Consider the following 25,588-nt stretch of genomic DNA (forward strand, 5'->3'; position numbering starts at 1 on the left):
ATCGCCTATTTTTTCAGGCAGGGCTTAACGTCCATCTACCAATTAGGTGTCGTGGACGGTAAATAAAGTATAAAATATACAATAAAATAAAGTAATAGTAGTACGAAAAAATGGCGTCAGAGAGCGTTAAAAAGCAGAAAAAGTAAAAAAAGTTGAAAAAAATTGCATCAAAAAGACGTAAAAGAAAAAAAGAAAATTAGTTCACATATTTGCCACCAGATTGCAGCACTTACTGGACTTGTTTACTATGTAAACAAAATTTAGTTCACATGTTTGCCACCAGGTAGCATTTAAACTGTTTATATACAACTGTCAAACAAGATGTCTCCTCAGTACGACTGCAGAGTCGTACTCGTGAGGCGGGGGCTATGTTGCTCGTCGTTCCAAAAATATCTAATTCTAGTCAAAACACCTCTCTTCACATAAACAATCTTGATAAGATTTCATGTGTAATGGTTAGGGAGATGCGTTCACCTCGACGGTCGGAAGGCAACTATTCGCCCCACCCGGCCCGGCCCGCGCGGCGAACTTTCTTATATACCCTCTAGATGGCGTCATATCACCATGACAACGGGCTCCCCCCTACTTTTAGTTCCACCAGCTGTCACTAGATCGCTCGTGCAGTCTGTTTTACCTCTCGTAGCCTTCCTTGCACACTCTCAAGACTTTGGCAGCCATTGTTGTAATCTTGCTTAATACTTTTTACACACTCTCACGACTCTGGCAGCCATTTTTATAACCTTGCTTAGTGCTTCTTACACACTCTCTAGACTTCGGCGGCCATTGTTGTAACCTTCCTATCTTCTTACACACTCTCTAGACTTCGGCGGCCATTGTTGTAACCTTGCTTAATGCTTCTTACACACTCTCACGACTCTGGCAGCCAATTTTAACCTTTTTTTTATATTTTATTTTAATTTCTACGCAATTTTTTCATTTTCTTTTTTAATTTTTCATATTATTGAGAAATTAAAAGGGAAAATAAATACAATATTGTTATAATTAAATCGTTTATTATTTATTAATTATTGATACATTTTTTGACACTCTCAAGACTTATACTAGACCTCCTTTCACTCAAATTTAACCATGTTGGTGACTCACAAGACTTATAAAGAACTTCCTTACACACACTTCTAACCAAGATGGTGACTCACAAGATTTATATAAGAAAGACCACCTTACACACACTTTTAACCAAGTTGGTGACTCACAAGACTTATAGAGGACCACATTACAATAATATTTATCTTATTTTTTACCATGTAACTTGTATCTTATTTGTTAATTTTGTCAATATACATTTTAAAAAATTAGAAATATTTCATCATTCAAAGCGAAAACCTCTAAAAATAAATATGTAAACTTAGCAAAGGTTCCACTTTTTGTTTTTTATGTATTTTTTAAATTCTAAAGGAACAGGTGTGCTTGGATCGTAGAATCTTTCCATTTCTTTTTTTTTTTTGTATTTATAGATTGACAAAAATAAACAAATTAATAAATAGGTTACATGTGAAGCGGTAAAAAAATAAGCTAACAGCGAGTGTAAGATAGTCCTGTATAAGTCTAGTAAGACGCAAACAGGGTTAAATATGAGTGTAAGTTGAACCTATATAAGTCTAGTGAGTTTCTAACGTGGTTAAATGTGAGTGTAAGATAAACCTATATATGTTTAGTGAGTCGTCAACATGGTTAAATATGAGTATGAGACACTTCTATATAAGTATAGTTCGTCAGAATTTTCCACCAGGTAGCAGTGCTGTAACCTTCCTCTATATATACGGCAACAGCACAAATTCTCTTCAGTACGACTTGAGTAATGGAGGGGGTAGGTCGCTCTGTCTCTCCAAACATATCTTATCTAGTCTAGTCTAACATTCATCACCTCTTCTCCCAAAGAATCATGAGTGAAGGAGATGTTGTCGCTTCGACGGTTCATATAATTTTTAATAGATTCCTAACCAAATTAGAGAGAATACTCACACTGGATTGATGCTTTACGTCTTTTTCACTTGGGCTTCCATTGATGAACAGTTTTGCAGACAGTCCTCTGGAATCCCCAGTATTTAATCCTGAAAACCAACATTATTTATTGTAATTCAAATAATTTAAATGTTTACTGAGTTTTACCTAGTATAAGGAAACACGAGAAAAACATCTATAACAATTTATGTATATTATAAATTAAATAAACACTATGATTAATCTAAAGAATTGATCTTTTTTTAACAAACCTTTAAAAACCTAAATCTTCTATCTGTTTGTCACTAATTTAGCCGTGAATCGCGATTACGTTTTACTAAACGATAAACTTGACTAAAATACTGACAATTTTCTTATTATAGAAATGAAATTTCAAGTTTTATTATACAAATAAAAGCTTAAAATATTAAAAGACATTGCTGTCTAAAAATAGATAGGTAGAAATGAAGTGGTGAAAATAGGTAGAAATTTGACACTAAGGGTACGCTACACCAAATAAGTTGCCCCATAAACTAAAGTATGTCACGTATGTAAAAAATGTTTAATGAACTTTAAGCGGGGAAATAAAACTAAAAAGAATTTACTCGGAGTAACCTTCAAGATCGACTAAAAGCCACCACAATCTAAAAACTTAATCAAACTTCAAAAATAACATTCATAACTTAGTTTAGACGATGCACTGATGAGCTTCGCTAACGAATTCTGATGAGAGGATACACGAATTCTCGTCACTTCAATATTATACACGATAAGTATTATAGAATCTAAGAACTTTCTCAAAACAATAAAATAAAATCGGGAAAAAAGAATTTCTCTAGATAAAAGATAAAAGATTTTGAGGTCATTATGAATGCTAAAATCAATGCGAACCGAAGAGCATTTACTATTACCCAAAGGAATTTTGTTGAGGAGAGTGGATTCTTTGACAATTGGAAAGGTAGTAAGTACCCCATGATTTCTGTCAAAGTACTGATTTCTCAATCCAGCTGCTATTTATTATATATACACATTGTCGTCTTATTTTTTTTTTAACTGGCTATATTGTACGAAGTACAACAATAAAAACATGAAACGATTCTCCCAAAATACATAAACAATTGTATATAATACGTACATAGTTACTTAACATCATTAAATAAGGTTCCTTTTTATTAAATCTATATCTGTTGATTTAATGACTCCTTAGTTATATTGTAAATGTAATATAAGTAGTCAATGTCATGTTGACGTCCAACCCGTTCTACAAGCGAATGGTTAAATGTGAGCGAATATAAGGCTATATAAGTCTTATGAGTCTCTAAATGAGTTAAATGCGAGTGAAAGAAGGTCCTATTTAAGTCTCACCAACATGGTTAAATGTGAGTGAAGGGAGGTCCTATATTGGTCTCGTGATCACCAGTCGATAGAAGTTTTCCCTAACTCTGTAAAGATTTTATTAAACTTATTGTAAAAGAGTTTATAAATTTTAAATAATAAAAAAATAATTAATTAATAATATTGCATTTATTTTTCCTTTTAATCTCTTAAATAATAAGAAATTGAAAATAATGAAAAAGATACAAAGAAAGAAAACAAAAAAATAGTTATAAAGGCCTCCGAAGTCTAGAAAGAGAAATCTAATGGTTAAAATAGTGATTATTCTGCTACCTAGGAGTGACAGTACGAACTGCAGTTCATTCGTTTATGACTCTATTGTTTTTATTAATTATTATGTAGCTCAAGCTTTTTTAATTAGGATATATAATATAGTTAGATGGCATTATGAATGTGTTAATTATTGATACCGGAAGTAAACTAACATAAATTGTTTTATGCTGAAAAAAATGGATAAAATGTTTCTTGCTTGTCGAGTGTGCAACAGTACTGCCAGACTATATAAGTAAGTGATTTTTGCTGGGTGGGAGGGTGGGGCAATATATATCAAGAACAATTCAAAGCTATATATTTCCAATATATATCAACAATTCAAAGCTATATATTTCAAGAATAATTCAAATTTTTGGCTGGATAGACGTGTATATGCATGATTACTAACTTTCATATTTGATATTCAGCATAATTTTTTTTAAATAATTCTTACAGAAGCATTTTCGTGTATGTTGATGTTAGTGATTTTTAGACGAGACTGACATATGTTACCATTATACCTTTTTCGTATTTGATTGGAATATTTGTTATTATAATTCTTATTTTTGACTAGACAGACATATGTCTTCTTACCTCTTTCATATTTGATGATGTGAAACTAAAGCAGATATGTTTATGGTGACGAGCGACAGAGCGACCTACTCCCCTCCAACACACAAATCGTACTGAAGAGAAATCTTGACTGTAGTATATAGTTTTAGTGCTACCAGGTGGCAAACATATGAACTAAAATGTGTTTATATAGTTGACAAGTCCAGTAAGTGCTGCAACCTTGTGGCCATTTTTAAAACTAATTTTTCCTTTTTAATCTTTTACTTTATCCAATAGTTTTTTCTTCTTGATTTTCAAAACAAAACGATCCAACATACACAATCTAGGATTGCCTTTCATATTAACCATCAAATGCAGAAACAGCAGCATTACACTGAAATTAAGAGACTATTTCCACTTTTGTTCTTTTTTATTTTTTTTTTTACAGCAAAAAATTAAACATTTTATTAAAAATAAAGAACATGTAGTTTAAAGCAAAAATTCTAATATTACATTGTGATATACGTGTATACTATATATACATATACTATACAATACAATACAATACTTGTTTTATTAATTTATTCTTCACAAAAATATCCTAGGTCAGATGATTTACTTCTATTTCACTAATTGATAACCACTTCTATTGATTACCAGTTTTGCAGGCAGTACTCCAGAATCTGAGGCTTTTAATCTGAAAATCAACATTATGTACAATCAACAATATTTATGTACATAAAATAATGTTTTTTCTGAGTTTAGCTTGAATTAAGTACCTAAAAAAAAAAAGAAACTGATTGTGTATTCATAAAAATTAATTAAATGTGTATAAATCATTTTTTAAAGAACCTAACCCTTTCTTTCAAAGAAAATGAAATATATTTTCTGACGATATAAAATGTTTCTCAACGCGGGTGAAGAAAATTTAATAAATAAAGCAAATTATTACTGTTGCTGCTACATGATAATTTAAATATTTGGACAAAATCTTTTCACCCCACTGTCTTACCGGGCAGTTGTTTAGTTGGGAGGTTATTTAATGTTTATTTTAATACTGTCAAAGTGCATGTTCATGCTCCCTAGCGGTAATTACTAGAACTAGTTCCTATGTAATTACAACTTTCTAGTCCAAGTTGTTGCCGCTAGATAGCATTGGCATGCCCTTAATACCTCTATTTTTTTCCATTCCTAATTTTAAAGTAAGAACATTATATATAGATTTTTTAAAAAGGATGCCCAATTTCTCAAAGTTAATTGAAAGGACTTCAATTTCTGATTTATTCTTTGATTTAAAAAGAGCAAATACAAAGAAGCTACAGAATTCACAAACGATTGAACATGGTATTTTTCAATCAAATTGAAACCTTTCAAAGGGGAAGATTTAATTCATCTGATAAAAAGTTTTATCTATTCAAGGTAATGAACTAATACAAGTAAAGCTTACCTGAAAAATAGCCCAATAAGATAGTTTGGTTTGATTTCCCTGGAATGATGAAATGGATTGCGAAATACCTCAACTGTTGTGGATGCTGGATTTAAAGAATGGTCCTAAAGAAAGACGAATGAAGATATTATTATTAACAATAATAAAAATTACATTAAGATTCACTAAAGTATACCTATTCAATCTTAAGTTAATAACAATATTCAATATTGTAAAATTATTATTAATACAGTTTGCATTGTAGCAACAATGCCTCAAGGTATAAACGAATTAAACTTGACCAAGAATTGAAATAATTTCTCAATGAAAAGTAAGACTTTTTGAAACAATTAAACCATTCCTCATTCAATAACTCATTAAACATAGGTTATAATAGCGGAAGACAACACGCCCTATCTGCCTATTTGAGATACTTGACTTAATTGTTGCAAAAAGTTCAGTTTTGAAGAAGTAAAAAGACACTATTAAAACTGTCCGGTAGGGCAGTTGTATAATTAAAATTCTGAATGTGCAATCTGTGCAGCACATCCACTTTTTTTTTTTTTTTTTTAAAAAAACGTAAATGTAAGTTCATTTCTTCTTCACAGTTCTTCATTTCTTCTTCTGCATAGTTTGAATTTAGACAAATCATTTCACTTACTAGGTATCTAATCTATTACTATAAACTTAATTATTTATCTTTAGATAATACGACATAATATCTTATCTAAGAAACAACATGCTCTAAGCTGAAAACATGTACTTACTGTTGCTGTAGGAGTTAAAATGTGTTAAACAGGATAAAATGTCATCAACCCAGCCATTTGTTTGAATTGAACTATTTCAGAATTACCATTAGAATGTCGAAAGAACGCTGAGAACGAAAATAAAAATTATATAAACTATTATTTATACTATTGCTATCATTATAATTTACAAATATTTAGAAACAAATCAATTTTCAATAAGTTAGAATTTTAAACTACTAGTGTGAACCTTGCAAACTCCAAGGCCCTTAATTCTAGGACGTTATCAAACTTTACATTATTACTTTAACTTTCATGGAGATTACTCTCCCCTTTAAATGAGTGAAATGTGAATAATTAAGTGGAAGTTCATTATTCCCAAATATATAATCGTAATTAGCAATTTACTTTTACAGTAATAAAGACGACCAAAAATCATTAACATGTTACGAATTAAATCTACCTACTTATGACAGTTGAAACATTTTTACCAAACAAAATAATGAAGACTAAAATCAACTCTTTAAAATTACATGCGTACACTTAAAATGCATCTACTATCAACTGTCTAGGATTTTACACTTTTATCTGCTACAAAAATAAACAGGCATTTAACGCAAATAACAAAAAAATTTAAATTACCTTTTAATTAGCACTGTTTGGGTCTGTTTTGTAGGTATAATTATCCAAGACAACAACGCTTCATTGTTGTGCACTCCAGAGATTGATAAATTCTACAGGAAGTGTTGAGGATTTAACTTACGACACTATATGAAGGTTAATCCAAATCAAACATATGTACCTTAAGCACATAAGGCCCTAATAATTTATGTACAATGCAGTGCTAGCTTGCGCTGAAGAGTGAAGAGTTTGTGCACTGAAAAAACAATCCGCAGCTTGTGCTATGAATTTATTACTTAGATCAGGGCTTATCGCTAACTTGATTTTCTTCTGTGGTGGCTCTTTGAGTCTAAATTTTCCCTATGCAGAAATATAATAAGCAATTGAATGAACCTTCATTCAATTTTCATCTTAGACTTCTCAATACCTCCAGTAATACCAAACAGCACACGTCCCTCATTGAGAATGATAGACCGATTTATTGTAGGAGGTTATAACTCCTTGATTGAACTCAGCTGACTGTACTGAAGGCATAGCTTGATTCGAAGATTCAACGTTAAAATCATGTGTTTTTTTGATAAACATCCGTCATACGTTTTTTTAAATAAATAAAAAGGTTATAAACGACAAATTTATTACAAATCTGAAAACTCAGAAATCCCGTTTTTAGGGAAAAAATCTACGTTTACTTTTGAGGTTTCTATTTTCACTTTTCCTAGTAAGATGTAAATTTGTAACGTTACAGATTTCGTCTGAACACGAGAAAGACGTTTTTTAAAAATGGTATGGGTCAGAATTCAATTCAATAAAAACTTCGGTACATATATAATTGATAATTCTTTTTCTTTACCATATAACAAATACATAAATGTACATATGCTATAAATATACACGTTATATTTTTAACTTAACACATATTTCAAACAACAAATAATTATTTGAAAAATTATAAAGTTTATAATAAAATACAATTTAATTATAAATATATATATTATAAATAAAAGGATTTTTATTTTGTTGGTTTATATATATATTTTATGTATTTTATTTTTTTTATAATAAAGATTCAAATTTATATTTTTTTCTTTTTTATATTATTTAAATGCAGTTGAATAAATGATCTATATTACTGAATAATATTAATAATATTTTAGATTTTGTGACTAGACTTTGGCCTCTACTCGTTGCAGAATTCAAAATTTTCAACAAAACTTTGATATTATGGTGAGCAAATAAACAGCGTAAATACAAAAACTAATTTGATACCATTATGAATAGTACTCCTCTTGAGGCCAAGAAAACACCACACTTGAACATTTGACATAAATGTGTGGAAAAAAATAGCTACAAAAAAAAAATAAAATAAATAAATATAAAATAATAATAATAATATATATGCTAATTATTTAAAATAATTATCATTTTCACCGGCAACGATTTTTTTTTGTACTAGATTTTTTAAATTTTCTTTTTTTTTTGTCTTACTTGATAAAATGCTAAAATTAACTACAGAAAATGTTCTGCAAAACAGTAATTATCAAACCAATAACTTCCATAGATGTCACGTGGGTGAGGGCGGCGATTCTTGAGACAATGTTGCCTTTAGTCCTGGCCTTTTTGGTGGGGGCGTGGGTGGTTGTTGAGTAACTTCTACTGGTACAGGAGGTACAGGCTGAAAATAAATTGTTTCCCCAAAATTAATTATGTTATAACAGTGATTGAATATTGATTTATTTATTTTATATGACTGGGTTAATGAACTGGAGCTTCATCCTACATTTCAGTGTTACAAGTACATAACTGTCCTTCGACTGGACGGTTCCGTAGACAGAACAGTCAGAAATGATGTGGAAAAGACCACATTCCCTTTAACAAAAAAAAATCCTTCAATTTTTAAAAGAGTAAAATCAAAGTATGCAGAAGTAAGGTTTATAATTATCAGACTGAGGGATTTAGAGACCATTAGGGAAGTGCCTATGTTCTTTCGGCATAGTTAATGGGACAAGTTCCATTTGAACTGTACAATAGAATAGCTGCCCTAGGATTGGGCCGAAATATTTAAACTCAACTTGATTGTAAAATCGGTGTAATCTTGAACACACACACACTGTCCGCAAATTTCTAGATTACCATTAATAATGGCTTTGTTGATACATTGTTAGAACACACTAGGATATCTAAGATTAGAAAAGAAATAATGAAAGAGCAAAGCGTTCCTATCAAACATTGAAATAAAAACAATCTTAAAACAGTAAGATTTGCGGTTGCATGCAACAATAATCACGAATCAATTGTTGATTAACAGGGCAGTTAGTTCGAAATAAATCTAATAGATATACCTTATTTCTAACTCTAGGCGTTAATGGTGTCTGAGGGCTATGTGGCGTGCTATCATCTGAAAGATTGCAATAATCAGCTTCCCTAGTTTTCAATGGTAACGGAGGAGGATCTTCTTCACTGGCTGTTGAATCTGTTGTTCCTATAACCACGGAAGGTGTGAAAATAGAATAATAATAATAATAATAATAATAATAATAATAATAATAATAAGGGAAGGGATTAGCTATGAGGTTAGCATACTGGACTCCCACGCGGAGGTCCCGGGTTCGAATCCAGCAGCTGACCCTTAGATTTTCTCTTCCTAGGAGCTTCTTACAGCTCACTGTCCGGTGATGGACAGTGTTGTCTGTAACGAGAGAACACTGTCCGGAGGCCGGCAGTGCACTGGAAAAAGCTCCGGGCGCTAATAACCTCAGCTGTTGATGCGCCAAAAAAAAAAAAAAATAAAAAAAAAAAAAATAAAAAAAAAAAATAAAAAAAAAAATAATAATAAACTTACCTATAGAGTCTCTATTTCCATTCGTAGCTGGAAGAGACAGCTTGCTGTGAAAATGACCACTGGGAGGTCGACTTAATCTTCGTTCCCTTTCCACTTCTGATCTTAGAGGTCGGCTTGGCGTTAGCTGCAATAATTTTGAATACTTATTTTAATAATGCAAATAACATTGATTTTATTGCCTGAGCAACCATAGGATGCTGTAGGGTCTCGCTTAGTATCAGAAAAAGAGAAACAATAGATCTTAAAGGTTGCAGTGCACCTACATGGCTAGTGAGGGGGGACGAGGATCATCATCAAGAGCATCATCTTTACTTTCCCAATCAGGACTGAAAACAAGGAGAAACTCCTTAAAAATTCAAAAATAAAAATCATGCAGAGTATGTTGGTGTTTGAGTCAGAAAAAAGCGGTTCGGTTGAAATGATAATATATTTATTAAAGCTAACATATTCATGCTAACCTGTTGCCTTAACTCAAAGATCGGCGTAGATGGTTCATTGTCGGTAAATATGAGACTAGAAGTTGGTGTACTAGAAACAGAACTAGCTAAAGAAGAACTGGCCGACACATGCAGCTGTGGAGGTGGTGGAGGTGGAGGTGGCGGGGGTGGTGAAGTGTACCATTGAGAACTGGGCCTCGCCTGACCGATTGCCTGCTGGATTTCACCGTTGTCACGGTCTTTGTTCGAATGACGGCGCTTCTTCTTCTTCTCTTTTCGAGAGGTTGTCCATGTGCCGCTGGCACCCAATGATAGACTGCTTGGCGTTTGCGATACACTTCTCACATAGACACTTCCAGCTCTGATGTTGGTTTAGTAAGTTGTTGGATGTCACACGATAGAAGTCCACAAGTTTATTGTGTTTTGGTTTTTGTAAATAAATGTATCAGTCAGAAAAAAAATTAAATAAAAAATAACACAAAACTTAAAATAAAATTAATTGGAGAAAAAAAGGCCACCAAGCTGATGAAAAGTTGAATCCCATTGTAGAATGAGAACATGGTCACTTGATAGTAACAGTGCCAATCTTATTTACATAACTATAAAACAACACAAAAAAGCCACTAATAAGATTTACCTAAAGGCGCAACAATGGTGTTAGTTTAGTTATGAAAAAATACAATTCACATAAATTATCAATTATTATGCAAAAACTCATTCCACGTTAGTAAGCTTAATTTCACTTAAAATATATGTACAAATTTTGTGCGGTTTTATTACCATTTGGAAAAGAAACAATGAAACATTTCTTCCTTGAAAATGGGCGTGCAAACTTAAAAAGCGCTAGGAACCCACTTAAACCAATGTTTACATAAGGAACTTTTTAATTAAACGCCCCAATTAAATATTTTCATATGTACATTTTTTTTTTAAATTAAAAAATATGAAATTGACCAATTTTATTATTTCAACAGGCCATTTTTCACGTTTTATATTTACAATAAAAGAAAGAATAAAAACTATTACAAGCTTGAAACTAGAAATAAACTAAGAGCTTAAAAAAATTGAAATAACATTGAAATAATGTCAAATGGGAGAAAATATGAAAATTAAAGAAATTTATGGGAATTAAGTTATTTTATTAAATAAAGTAATTTGAGTGAAGGTTCAATTTAATAACATAATTTTGTCTTTGTTGTAAATGGCTTTGATAAAGTGATATTAAAAAGGTTTAAAAAAGTTTGAAAGTTGTTATCTTTTTAGAATTGATAACTACCTACAATCTTGAAGCTTCTTTATTGAGTATTTAGGGCAATGCAAATTTAGGCGCAATGTAATTAACAATCTACTTTTTTTACTCTCTTCAAAAAAAAGGGTTCATTATCTTATTTGTGTCGTTATGTTTTTCAGTTTTGTATTTTTAAATTCTAATTCATGTAGGCAACTCTGAACCGAACCTCTTGTATTACAATAAATAAATAATTAGCCTTTTTCTAAAATTTTATGTGAAAGCAGAGTATTGAACTTCTGCTAGCTCACGAATCATCGGAATGCATGAAGCAGGAATAGGCGCCCGAGAAATCCATTGAACCATTCCTCTCCGCTTCGGGTGTGGAAATTTTGGTCTGAATAAAGACAGCCAGCCTTAGGAAATAAACGCGAAGATAATACGTTTTGGGGAGAGGTTTTCTCTTCTGTTGCTGCTGTAGTGAAATGGATAAACATCATAAAACAAAAATTGCCCTGTTCAAACATGTTTCGAATTTCCCATGGTTTAAAAAAAATTAATTAACTTTACAAATTAAAAGTAAATATAGGAAAACAAAAACAAAAAATTAAATAAATATTCTAACAATATATATATATACATTCGTATATATATAATAAAAAATCAAGTCAAGTCAGAGATGAGATTTGTGAATGGTTGTTTATAAGAGGATATTAGGTCCGTATAAGTGGAAATGCTATTGGGTCAGAAAACTCCGTTTTGTAATAATGAAACAAAAACGTTATTTGAATGGCAGTATGTTTGCGAATGTGTGATAGTTGCCGTCGGCAATAAACATCTGTCAAAGAGAGAATAGAACAATACATTAAATGGATTATATAATTTTAAACAATGTTTAACAACAAAACAAACACAATTATCAACAAATTTATAAAATTCATACCAGTAACAAAACGTTTAAAAAAGAATGATAAAGAACACCCGATAAACAAAAGCTTACTTTATTATCACCAATTTTCAAAATTACTATAAATCAAATCTCATTCAAAAAAATATACCCTTTAAAGTTATGCTCTTTTTGATGGAAATATTTCGTGAGTTGCATCTATAAAAATTTCCTAATATTAAAAAAAAAAGGTCGAGCCTGGAATTTGAGAAATCGCATTATAAGGACAAGAAAAGAATACTATTTTGTAAGATTTTAGAAGAACCAATTTTTAATCATTCCTTTTGTCTAGGGCAATTTTTAAATAAAGTATTAAACTGGATTTAAATTAACTAAGGAGATAATTAAACTGCCTAAATAAAGAAACTTTGGACCAACAGATACTTTTTTTTTTTTTTTAAACTAAAATGACTTTTTATTGACAAGAGGGGCAGAAGCAAACGTGCAGTTCATGGATCCAATACCAGAAAAATAAAAAAATAAATCTATAAAATAATGAAAATCAACCAAATCTACTAACCTTGAGAGCGTAGAAGATGGTGACATAGTAGCCAAATGTACAAATGTCTTCAAGCTGGCCACCTGAGATCTAGTCAGACTTGAAACTCTAGACCTACCGCTTCCAGAAGTACTAGTCCTTTCAGTAGCTCCACTATATATTCCCAATAATTTATAAGAAAACAAGCATCATGCAAAATTGTAAACTAGCTAATCATATACTGGGGCACAGTCACCTAACAAAGCGCTATTTTTAAAGGTGAAGCTTACAAATTGTATATAGGTTTCCATTAACTTTTTAAACCACTTAACAATTCATCATCTAAAGAAAATAAGATACTATTTTTAACAATTAACAAGAGTTTCAAGTACTCCTCAAAAATAAGATACTCTAAACGCAGAGGAAAAAAATTGTATTCAATTGTATTTATTTTAAAAATTTGTATTGGGCTTCGAGTTTGTCTTTAGACAGAACTTGAGATTTTTTCGCTGATGGCTAAGCCATATGACGACCTAGGTACACTTGGACATGGCCCTCCCTACTTAGATTATTTGAAAGTACAGTCTGTTCTGTTTTGCTTTATGGTTGCGAACTTTGGGCGTTACGATACTGTGACCAAATTGAAATTATACAATCTAAATTTTTTAAGTCTTTATTTTTTTGGCCTATTAACACTCCAAGTTATATGATTCGTTTAGAGACAGGGCAAATCAGGTTGAAACTTATTGTTTTTAAGTCTGCTATCAGCTGGCTAATCAAACTATTAAACATGCCTAATAATAGATTTCCTAAAGTAGGTTTCGACAAGCTTCTCTCTTTAGATAAATCCTCTAGTAATTCTGTCAAACACAACTGGGTCTCACAACTGAAATGTCTATTTATTGAGGCAGGTCACGGCCATGTTTGGAATAACCTAGATGTGACTCACTTGAAGAGCAACAAACATAAAATATTAAATGATTATCGTGCCGTTCTGTATAATTATGATTGTAACCGGGCTGCTAACTCCTCTTTTAGTGCACTCTTTAACAGCATTAGATATATTGATTGTCACAATTTTTATTTATCGGCTAATGCTCCCTATGCAATGAAGAGAGTCATTAGCCAGCTGCGATTAGCCTCAGGAATAAATTTAAGAGTATATATAGATAACATCAAGTATACGATCAACCTTGATGAAAGTTGTAAATTGTGTCATCAATGTGTAGAAAATCTACATCATCTTTTTTGGTCGTGTCCCTTCTACGGGCACTTTAGAATTAAATATATTAATAAATACGTCTTCAGAAATGTGAATGAGTTATTATATATCTCTAAAGTGGAGCAAATTTATGATATATTTTATTTTGTTTGCAACTTTTTAAAACTGAGGTCATTTTTATTGAATGAATAATACAGTGTTGTAGACTAATTCATAATTATTGTATATTTGGATTTGTAAATCACTTACTGGAAACATTTATGTTCAAAATATTATTGTTATCTTTTTAAATCCATTGCCCTTATTTAGTATTATTTTGATTAAATTCATTTTATTTTATATTGCATTGTACTATTATTATCATTATTTTTATTACATTAATCGCTTTTTCTTTTTTCCTCGTCTGTAAAAGTAATACTTTTCATTTTCAATTTTTCTATTTCTTGTTATTGATTAGTTTGTTTTTGTTTGTCAAACCCACCCCATCTGTATTGTACAACTATGTAAACGGATGTAAAAATAAATAAAAATATTTTAAAATTTTTTATTTATTTAAATTATGTTATATCAATAACCTAAGATAGTACCCATTAAACACAAACGATTTTATAAGTACTAAGACGACACATGTCAACTACAAATACAGCGGATAAATATTTTACTTTATTTAACTAGAAAGTAGATGGGACACTTCTGGCAGAGTATACTAGTACTAAAAATATTTTTTCTCAGTTTATGAATTAGTTTAATAGAGGAAGGCTATATCTATTACTCAATCTTCAGAACTGGATAAAAATCAGAAACCTTTCAGAAATACAAAAACAAGCATGCAACGCTATTCATATGACGGATGAAAACGTTAAAAATATTTCTATAATTTTACGGTTTCTGATTTCAGAGCATGAATATCAAGATTTTTAAGTTGTAACCGCTTGTTCTTTCTTTAGGATTTTTTATTTTTATTTTTCATAAATACAACTGGACATAAATAATGTACATTAATACTACTCAACGAAGCAGATTCAATTATAAGTTAACTATAACTGTTCAATTAAAAAATAAAGTTCATAAGTTATCCCAGAACATTAGAGTTTTGACTTCTAAATAAAAAATTAAGCCAAATTTCTAAACTTAAAATTCGCACCAGGATGGGAGAGGCATAAGTCTCTTTTCGAGAATTTCTACTACAACAGTTTATCCAGACGAAAATGTGAATAAAAAAGTGGCGACAAATAGTGCCAGAACCTCGACTGTACTGACAAAACAAAGCATAACAACTTACTACCACGGTAGAAAAATGACTATTTTTTTTTTTTGTAGCTTTCTCAATCTAATTGAAGTCCATTAACATTCATATAAAATTGTATTGAATTATATAGTCAATTATACAATATATGAAAAAAGCCGAAATATCTTTAAAAAAAAAAGGAAAATAATTTTTGGCATTTAAAAAAATATATAACATACATAAAAGCGTGCATTGGTTTAAATTGGGGCAGTGAATTTTTTAACAAATTATCTCAGAATTAGTTGTTTAGCACACAATACACTGCATCCACAAACAAATGCAAATGTAGGAATTATTACTAATTTTATTTTTTAAATTTTCGTTCATAAAAATATTATGCAGTTTTCAAAATGCATTATAGGCAATAAACAAAACGAAAAATCTCATGCATGTTATAATTTAAATTTTGTACATAAAATTGAACATCAATTTGACATAACAAACAAGCTATATATTCGTCATAACAGAATTTATTAAAACATTTTCGATAAGAAAAATAAAAAAAAACTTACCCCGGTCATGAAAAGAGTTTCAATATTTTTCATCAGCGTTTGAAGTTTTTGATAGATTGTTTATCAATCGATAATTGTTTTTCAAATCAGGTGAATAATTAAAAATTAAAAATGATTCTTAGCAAAAAAAAAAACTGAAAAATACGTTTATTTCATCTCATTTTAACTTTTTCTTATAATTGTTGCAGAAGATGTTCTGGTTGAAAATGAACTAAGTCAGCGACCAAAGTTATCGTAAAATTAGTTTTTTTCTATTGCAGAGAAGGTTCGGGTAGATCGAAAAAATAAACATGTGATAAGAAATTGCTGGATTTCTTCCACACTTCCTAACTTTTTCTAATTTGAACACTTTATTCTAGTTTCAGTCAATGTTGCAACGCAACTTGCCTCAGACATAAATTTAGGCTAACTGATCCTTAAACAAATAAAGAACATGTGTGTAGTTTGTTTTAAATAAAAGTACAAGAATGGATTAAATAAACTCAAGTATTTCCAGAAAATTATTCTGAAAGATTGCAATAATGCGGGAAAACTGCTAATTGGTGGTAAAGAACGGGAATTCAAGGGAAAAAATTTAACCCCAAGGTCAATCAGGGCAAAACTGACAACATGGTTGTACTGTGGCTGAGTTTTGGTATCTTACGCGCTTCTTATGTGCGAGAGTTTCATTTTTTCGAGGTTTTATTGATAGATTGCCTCGTTTCTTTTAGACGAATAAGCGACTAATACAAAAAAATAATTTTTCTGGTAGCTTAACAGAGCCATATTTTTTTACTACAATATTTTTGTTCTTATTCTAACTTTCCTTTATTTTTACACTTAAAAACTTGCCAACTAAATTGTGCGTTAAAATATGTTACGAGAAAGACTATAAACGAATTTTACACAAAGTAACATTTTACATTATGGACTGGGTATGAAATGATCTAAACGAAAAACAAATTTTTTGCAACAATAACTAAAAACAACATTTGCACAAGACCAAATTTAATGAACACTATATTAAAAATGTATTCGCCAGCAAAAGAAAAGGATGCTAAAAAATTACTTTGGGAATGAACATGCATGAAATTGAATGTCGTTATATATTGTACAAATAAAATTAAAACAAAAAAAGAGAGAATAAATAGGTTACTCACTCAGTAGATCCAAAGCTAGTCGATGATAAACGATTCGTATCATTACCATTAGTCGCTGGCGACACTGTCTGTCTTCTTAATGTAACGGGTTCATATCGGATATCACAGCTCTAAAAGAAGAAAAATTTTACTTCGAATGTAATAATATTAATGAAAATAATTTTTGATAAAAAAAAAAGCTTGTTTTGGTCGACTCTTTGTAACACTAACTTTAATTGGTCCATAATTAGCAATTACGTGGGCTTGCATTTGACTAAAACACTGTTCCAGCCTTTGTTGTAGAGGTGTCAATGAAGGTGGCGCTAAATCACCATGAGTTTTGACTCCAACCTGAATTTTTAAAAAAATATATCATCACATGACTTTCACAATTACCAATTAAAAGCAATTAAAAGACTAGGGATTGTGAGGGTATCTGTTGCCTTTATACCAAGGCCCTCGATCCTCTTAACAGATTCCTAAGAGTAATTAAAAAATAGACATGGAAGAAGTGTACTAATCAAAGAGAGGATAGATGCCAAACTCACCCTTTGAGAAGGCTTCCGCTTTTAAACAGTTTCAAGATCAACCCGTCTTTTGCATGTTTCAAGGGATTTAGATGAGCAAATGTACAAAATGAAGAAAGTTAGAGAAGGTGATTTGAGCTAATCATGAACTCATACCAGTGACAGTGTCAAATCATCAACAAAGCTAACAAATGGCAAAAATTTTGTAACTAAAAGTGACTGACTATATATATTCTAATAATTTTCCTTTGTTTTTTAATAAAATATATAACATAGTAAAGCATGTAGTAACTGCAATGTTTGTGTGTTGAAGTACAACTACAATAAACGATTTAACTTTAAAAAATGTATCTGCAGAAGTAGCCGTCGCATTATACTAGCATATCGACCTAGCGATATAACATCCTAGAGCCTCCTAATGTTTTAGCACATAATAACAATTGCGCAGAACGATCAGTGGATAACATCATGGCGTGAAGAAATAATTAATAAATCACGTAGAGCCGAGTGTTTGAAAAAACAGTAACAATAAATGTTCCCTCTGGTTTTAATAATAAAAAGAACACTTTGCAATTTAGTATTGTAGAAAACACAAATCGCCCACCAAATTTATCAAATTAGTTCCGATAGGCTTTGTACTATCAGTATATTTCATGAAACAGATAAAACAGTAAATCAAAAGTCATAAACTTACCTCTAAAAGTGGTATCTGTACAGCAATAAGTTCCTTCAGTTTGGCTACTTGAGCTTCTTGATCTGGGTGTCTTTCCAGATACTCTGGCGTGAAGAATGCCTGGAAGTAGGATAATTTTTAATCAACTCTAGCTTAAGTGAAATGTTAGGCTAATTTTTAAAGCATTATAAAATGAAACTTACTTTTAAAACTTATTTCAATAAACCTTTATGATGTTTAGTGTTTTTGTTAAAAATAAATATCGCTACAACATTACCTTTTCGTAGTTAGTAATTCCACCCATAACAGCCGGATCTAATATTCCATTAAGTCGCATTGTAAAAGGATTCAAATTTTGATGAGGATCATTTTTATGTTCCAATATTAGTTCCTTCAGAGACCTGTTTTACAGGGAAGCTCAAAATTAATCCACATTAACTTGTTGACAAATTGAAATGGAGTTTTTTAACGTATTTAAGTTTAAAAACCTACTCATTGGTTGTTTGCATTGTTTCAACTGCATAGGCAATAGGTGACAGATGATAGGTCTGCGTAGAGGCTACTGGAAACCAGCGCAGAATACCAGGCAAGGGATACGATGTGACTAAAACATTTCTCTCTACCCAGAGTGTAGCAAATTCATTTTCTTCTGAGGCTGAATCACGTTTATGGTACGGTCTTGAAAATCGGAACTTCTGTACATTATTTACTCTAAAAATAGAGTCATAAAATAAATTATGTGGTTAATCTGCACATACATAAGACCAAAATAAAGAACAATAATAAAAATTATAATGATAAAGATATGTATGATACTTTAATAAAAACTTTCAACTAAATATTACCTATGATATTTTAGCACTTGAGAACTTGCATTACGCCCAGACATTGATCTCTGCTTCTTTTCATCCATTATAGGTTCAACATGGTTTATTTGGACATCTAATAGCGCTTCTGTTAAGGAAAATCAGTAAATACATGAAAAATAAGACAATAATGTTGTAGTTATCAAAACGTTTCGTGTTTCGGCATTTTGTCCACTTCTCTCGTTGTCTTTCCACAATAAGAAGGAATCTCATTTAAGAAAACGAATTTTAAATAAAATCAAATTTGTTTTGATTGGCTGTGCTAAATATCATGATTTCCACTGTCGTAACAAATTTTGCATTGTAACTCTGACAGGTTTCGGACTTGCATCTATCATGAGGAAGATTATCAGTTTAGTGTAAAGTATTCGACTTCACTCATGTTCCCATCTTGCACAACACTACATGTCTGTGTGAAGGTTACATGCATACAGACATTGTAACCTTCAATCAGTCAGCAATCGAAGGTTACACTTTATAAACATAAATAAACGAACTTTATGTTATACCCAGATATGGCATTTTTGCTTTGTAAGTTTCTGTAATGACGATGATTTTAAATTGACAATTGCGATAAATCTTGATTTGGTGCTTTAGAGTTCTTTTTATATATTTATATAAAATCTCAATTACCTCGAAAGCTCTTACTTTCCATACCTTGATCAAGTTCTTCAATTTCAATCAAGCCCTGGAGCTGCTGATATTCCAAGCCATTCACGTTCATAATTGGTACACACTACGTTCATCATAAACCTATTTGTGTTAATGAATGAAAAGAATGTGAATAAAGGCTTCAAAAGCGCCAAATCACTATTCTATCACAACTGTCGATTTAAAATCATTGTCTTTACAGAAATGTACAAGACAAAAAAGCCATATTTGAGTAAAAGTTTATACCTTAATTAACTTTCAAGCTTTTCTTGTCTAAATAAATAAAACTTATTACTTTACTTATCAATATTACTTACTCTTGATAAGTATAACTGGGTAAGTTAACCAGGTGGTATAATGCACAATTAATTTATACGTCAACTCGGTAGGAAGCTTCATGTCAATTTAGCTAAAACCGCTAAACTAACATATGCGTTGGTATCTTTTTAGAAATCAAACATGTAGATATAGAGAAACAAAATTAAATAAAGGATACACTGTCCATTAGATTCTGTAATATCTTCTCCAGGAGGTGTAAGTGTGTTCATAAGTTCCGCAGTGGGTAGCTGATTAAGAGTTCTTGTACAAAAATCACTCAATCTTTCATATTCTTTGCCACGATAGACGAAAACCTGTTAGATAGCATTTTACTGCATATATGTTATGCTCGTCAAAAATTAAGTACAAGTTGCTTAATAAATAAACCAAGGATATCCAGGGCTACTTTGGGGACAAGCGTTATAACTGTCTTAAAAAAAAACCTAATCACAAGTGGAATAATGTCCTTAAAAACACTATTAGCCCTTAAACTCAGTCTAACTCATCTGAAGCAGTTTTAAGTTACCTTTTGCTTAAAAATCTAACAAATGTACAGAAAAAGTATGATGTCAGCTTCGTTACATAACGATCATTATGAATCCTTCACGAAAACCAAGTAAAGAATCTAATCAAGAGCGATGATCAAACTAACAATCAGCATATCGAATGTCATGTTTTTGAAAGTAGCGAGCTGTAGTTGACGGAACTATTTCTTTACAAACCCAACTTCTCCCTTCCTCCATAAAAGAATTTGATGTGAGATCCCGCAATTATTAAATCGAATCTCAAATAGGCTAGTTAACGTCTCATGTCTCAAAAGATGGAATGCCCGAGCCTTTAGGTCTTTAGAATTGAATGTAACGAAGATGGATCTTCTTACGACAAGCGCCCAGAGAACGTGAGATCACAACCACTTATTGAAGATTCGGGAAGCAATGTATTATTTAGAAGTACCCTTTCTTTTTTTACCAAAACACTAATTGTAAAAGTGCTAGCTACACTAAAACATAAAAACTAGAAAAGATTTAAGATTAAAGACTAATAAAAATAAAAAGGTTACAAAATGACTGTTCCAATAATACATTCTTAGAAGATACACATTTAGAAACAATATCCAAATAAGCCCTGAACACTCTGGAAAAACCTTTAATAAATATTTTAACTTTTCACCTTATTCTGTAAAAATGGTGGAAAACCACGTCCATAATAAGCCACCCGGAAATATTCTGGATCTGGACGAAGTTTCGTAATAATTTTATCGTAATAATCGGCCATTCTTCTTAAAATTATCGACATCCTATGATAGTCATGAGTCATCTCATCATATTGCTTAGCTAATTCTTTACAGACTTCGACAGCACATTCCCACATCTATAATATTGAAATATTCAAAGTAAACTTGATTAGCTGATTTCTCCACTTGAAAAAATTTAGAATTTATGAAAAAATATTGAAAATACCTTTCCCTTATCAAAATACGTTATAATATCGTAATAGAGCGCTTCTTTTAGTGACCTGTGCGTCGTACAAAGTGGATAATTTGATGATCTCAACAAAGATGATAATGGATTATCACTCCATGATAATAATTTACTATGTAATTTTAAAGTATAAGCGGCCTCCGTAAAATTATCACATTCTAAATGTAAAGCACATAGTTTATTTAAGTAACGTATATACATTTCTTTACGACTGATCTCAGAATAGAAATCCTAAAACAATAAATATTAAAAAAATAATTAATTTCATTGAAAAATTAATATAAATAATTTTTAAATCCTATAAAAAATATCTACTTACTAATAAATTAACAGTGCAACTCATTTTATTTTCTTTACTCTCATCATTCATCACTAAACGATATTCTAAAAGGCGTTCCATAAGGCGAGTTACTGTACGCACAAATCGTACGCCCTGAATTAAAACACAAAAATGAATAAATAATCATTTACTGACAATAACTTAACCAATGAATGAATGTTGCCAAGAAATCAAATACTAACAGAATCTTTCAACGTAGAATGATTACTACAAAGTACACCAACTGTTTCATAGAATAAATTCTTATAATCTTCATCACCTCTACCTCCTTCTACTAAATTGTCTAATTTGGATATCATTTCATTTTCAAACTGAAAGTTTAAGCAGGAAAATGTATTTTAGCCAAATCAATTTTATTGGGGAAAAATAAACATAATAAAAATAGTAGAGATGAAATTTTTGCTCTTTCTTAAGCCCCATAAAAGAAAGTCAGTATTAGAGGAAAATGTTTTCGTGAAGAAAAGTTAAGAACTGTATCAACAAAATCCCAATTCAAATTCTTCCCTTCAGTTAAGAGGTATCTAAATAACTCCGAAGATGGATGAAAACCCGAAATCAGTCAGAAAAAAAATTAAAAACAAGGTTTTATGAATAAAATCTACAGATATTGTCCAGATAATTGTGAATTTATCTAAGTGAATTTACGAAGTTATTATTTACCAAGTAAAAGGTATCCGAAACATGAAAATAAATTGATAAAATTAATCTTTTATCAAGGTGAAAGAAGTTTCATAATAAATTTTAAAATACTAATGTCATTTATTAACTTACATCATTAAAATTAGCCTTAATATGTGTAGAATCACGACGTGAATCCCTGGAATCTTTACTCGAATAGAATTCACATTGCATCATATCAAAAAATATTGGCAAAGTAGCCTTTCTCAATTCTACTTCCGGTATTAAAGTCATTTCTAAGAATGGACCGACCATTCCAGGAATAAAATGTCTCTTATGTTGACCTAAGATGATATAAAAGTAATAAAAATATAGATTTATAGTTAAAATAAAATTGAAAAAGAAGTTTTATTGTTTCCACCTTTACTTACCAAGATTGAACCACATACTTTTAATTTCAAAACCAGTTTCCATTCTCATATCTTTGTAACGAGCTACTATTCTCCTCGCTTTCGCTGGACTGAATGATTCTAATTGTAAAGCAGGTTGTGTTAAAAAAGATATAGCGCAATGGAAGAAGTTATTCCATGCTTGATGTTCAAACATTTGGAAATAGTAATCACGAATTGTGTGCGAAAAGTAACGGAGAGATTTCAATATAATGCTGAAAAAAAAAAAAAAAAAATTGAAACAACCACATGATTTTCTTTAACTGAAAAACTAATACAATTCTAAAATCACAAACTTTCTTGCCAGTATAGTACATAAAAAGAGGAGGCGAGATTTAGTTAGTTTCTGAATAAAATTAATGGTAGGGTTCCATTAGGAGAAACTTCTAATCTTGCACTGAAGTCCAACTAAACAAGTTTTCAGATTTATTAGTAATTCCCGAAAATAACTTTTTCAGAGAAATGTTTTAAATAAAAAAGATAAAATATATATGTGAGCCAAATCATTTCTAATATATAGAAAATCTGTATACAGCCTAATTCAAGAGATTCCCCAAAAAATGTCTTAAATATATTTTGTTAAATCACATTTCTGATTACCAGATTTATCTAAAGTTAGGAAATACTGAAATCTATCTTTCAACATTACAGTGTGATTATAATGTTGGCGAATAGTAAATTGTTCTGAAGGAACACTAGAGTAAAGCTCAACATAGTGATCCTTTTAGAAACTACCTTAAAAGCAAAAAACATAACATTTTCAGGAAAGAAGTTTCAATAAAAAGTTACAGGCATTGTAGGTAAATTGAACTAAGGCAAAATTGTTCAAGAATATAATAAAAGCTTGATTGTAGTTGGGAATACCTCAATTAGGCTTAATTTTACATCAAAAACGTTCCAGCATCATTAATATGCCATCTGCAGTAACAATTAATAATATATGTATGTAGTAATATGTATTAATTCTTAAAACATTCTGATTTATTGTATTTTATTTTCGTCTTCATTATTTACAATGATATGATTACATGTTAATAAGTTTTATATTGTTATAAATTACAATATTATTGTTCGTCTCTTCCAAAATTAATTTAATTAAATAATTTTAAAGACGCATGTTCATTAAAAAAAAAAAGTTATGTAAAACTAATTAACCTACAATCATACGAAAATATATTATGAAGAAGAAAATAAAGTGCAATAAATGTAAATGTTCCAAAAATTAGTATTTACAATTGTTACAGAAGATCTATAACGATGCCAAAACGTATTACACAAATTAATGGAAAGCAAACTCCAAATTGGTCTAATTTTTATGTTTGAACTCTTTGCGATTTTCGTTTTAGAAGCAAGTGGTTCACAGGGACACATACATAGACCGTGCGTAAACACATTTTTTTTATGTGCCAGGAACATGAAATAGCATTTCTTGTAAAAAACAAAATTTAAAACATGGAAATAAAACCTATATTTCAAGTATTTGATACAACTGCTTGACGATAACTGAGCTTCCAACATTAAATCGCATTGGTAGAATTAAGAGTCAAATAAGAACTACCCTGCTGGAAACTCGGAAGCTACTCTAGATAATTTGAGTTCTATAAAGCGTCCTTGAGCAGACTGGCTAAGGGTCAACCCATAATAGACTCAATTTAAGAAAACCTCGTATTATTACTTACCTATTTTGCAATAATATCATTTCAGTCCAATCTTTAGCATACACAGGTCTGGAAATGAGATCTTTAAAAACTAACAGTATTTCCATTAAAAAATCCAATAGGTCCGTACTGGTAGGGAATCTATTTATATAATCATCAAAATGTTTTGGGCCCATTTGTCTCAGAATATCCAACATTACTGCAACAAGATTTCCCTAGGACCAAAATTATTCTACAGTTAGTAAATGTATCAAAACCAATACAATAATTATTACTATTTCGGGGGAAAAAAATTACATACAACTAAAGTACTCTCTCGATCCATTGCAATGGTTGATTGAATGACCGTCCTCAGTATGCCGTGCATCGTGATTGTCAGATCAAGCACTGTAGTGCCGATATCGTCGCGAAACAATAATTCCATTATATCGCTAAGGATATTCACGCAAAGCTCCACCTAAAAATAATAATTTAGTTTCTAAACAATAAAACAAACATTACTTTCATCTCACTTTTTTAACGAGAGCTTTAAATAAGATTCTAATATTTAGGTTACATGAGACTTCTGAGTACCCTTGAACGAAGTTTTTCATTCAACACATCAAACTGAAACTAACACTTTAACGAAATAAAAATTGTAAAAATGAAATGATTAGTTTATAAAATCGACTCATACCTACTTTGTAGATAAATGATTCGCATTAAAATAAAAATAAACAAAAAAATAAAAACAACATGCATTTTTACTTTTTCTTACTGCTGAAGTATTTATTCGTTATAGATTTTGAATTTGAATTTTTTATACACTAAAAAGACTTTTCATTCATTTTTTCCCCACTATCCAGGATGTCTCAGTTTTCATGGTATTGCAGTATAGCAGTACATAAGAAGTTATTAAAGCCGTAGCTTCCTAAGGTTTAATCGGGGAAGCGGACGAATGACAGTGGAAGGAAGTATTCCCCTTCTCTCTTTCTTTTTCCTTGAT

At 30.7% G+C, this 25,588-nt stretch overlaps 1 protein-coding gene and 1 long non-coding RNA gene across 12 annotated transcripts in view; both read right to left on the bottom strand.

The window, feature by feature from the left end:
- Positions 1–8: 8 nt before the first annotated feature.
- Positions 9–5,592, bottom strand: LOC141446494 (uncharacterized). The gene is made up of 3 exons (XR_012453751.1): positions 5,019–5,592; positions 4,204–4,858; positions 9–2,072 (listed from the first exon to the last, which is right to left on the bottom strand). It is a non-coding gene; the product is annotated as an uncharacterized lncRNA (long non-coding RNA).
- Positions 5,593–7,764: 2,172 nt separating this feature from the next.
- The window catches only part of mbc (dedicator of cytokinesis protein myoblast city), a 40,864-nt gene continuing 23,040 nt past the window's right edge, over positions 7,765–25,588 (bottom strand). For 6 of the 11 annotated variants that reach the window (XM_074112912.1, XM_074112910.1, XM_074112911.1 and 3 more), the window contains 20 exons: positions 24,905–25,060; positions 24,625–24,818; positions 22,928–23,160; positions 22,650–22,840; positions 22,061–22,189; positions 21,858–21,971; positions 21,518–21,769; positions 21,228–21,428; positions 20,236–20,371; positions 19,068–19,164; positions 18,715–18,933; positions 18,500–18,623; positions 18,244–18,342; positions 17,254–17,373; positions 17,044–17,153; positions 12,925–13,056; positions 10,252–10,591; positions 9,794–9,917; positions 9,294–9,433; positions 7,765–8,626 (listed from right to left, as the gene is read on the bottom strand). In XM_074112912.1, the coding sequence (XP_073969013.1) occupies positions 8,516–8,626; positions 9,294–9,433; positions 9,794–9,917; positions 10,252–10,591; positions 12,925–13,056; positions 17,044–17,153; positions 17,254–17,373; positions 18,244–18,342; positions 18,500–18,623; positions 18,715–18,933; positions 19,068–19,164; positions 20,236–20,371; positions 21,228–21,428; positions 21,518–21,769; positions 21,858–21,971; positions 22,061–22,189; positions 22,650–22,840; positions 22,928–23,160; positions 24,625–24,818; positions 24,905–25,060 (3,222 nt within the window). In that variant the 3' untranslated portion in view covers positions 7,765–8,515. Of the gene's footprint in view, positions 8,627–9,293; positions 9,434–9,793; positions 9,918–10,251; positions 12,297–12,924; positions 13,057–17,043; positions 17,154–17,253; positions 17,374–18,243; positions 18,343–18,499; positions 18,624–18,714; positions 18,934–19,067; positions 19,165–20,235; positions 20,372–21,227; positions 21,429–21,517; positions 21,770–21,857; positions 21,972–22,060; positions 22,190–22,649; positions 22,841–22,927; positions 23,161–24,624; positions 24,819–24,904; positions 25,061–25,588 lie in introns of those variants that run through there. The other 5 variants (XM_074112913.1, XR_012453709.1, XR_012453710.1 and 2 more) reach the window with 5 other exon arrangements.

This window comes from Rhodnius prolixus, unplaced genomic scaffold, assembly GCF_049639745.1.
Source record: "Rhodnius prolixus isolate KJV_2025 unplaced genomic scaffold, Rpr scaffold_7, whole genome shotgun sequence".
NCBI classification, from domain to species: Eukaryota; Metazoa; Arthropoda; class Insecta; order Hemiptera; family Reduviidae; genus Rhodnius; species Rhodnius prolixus.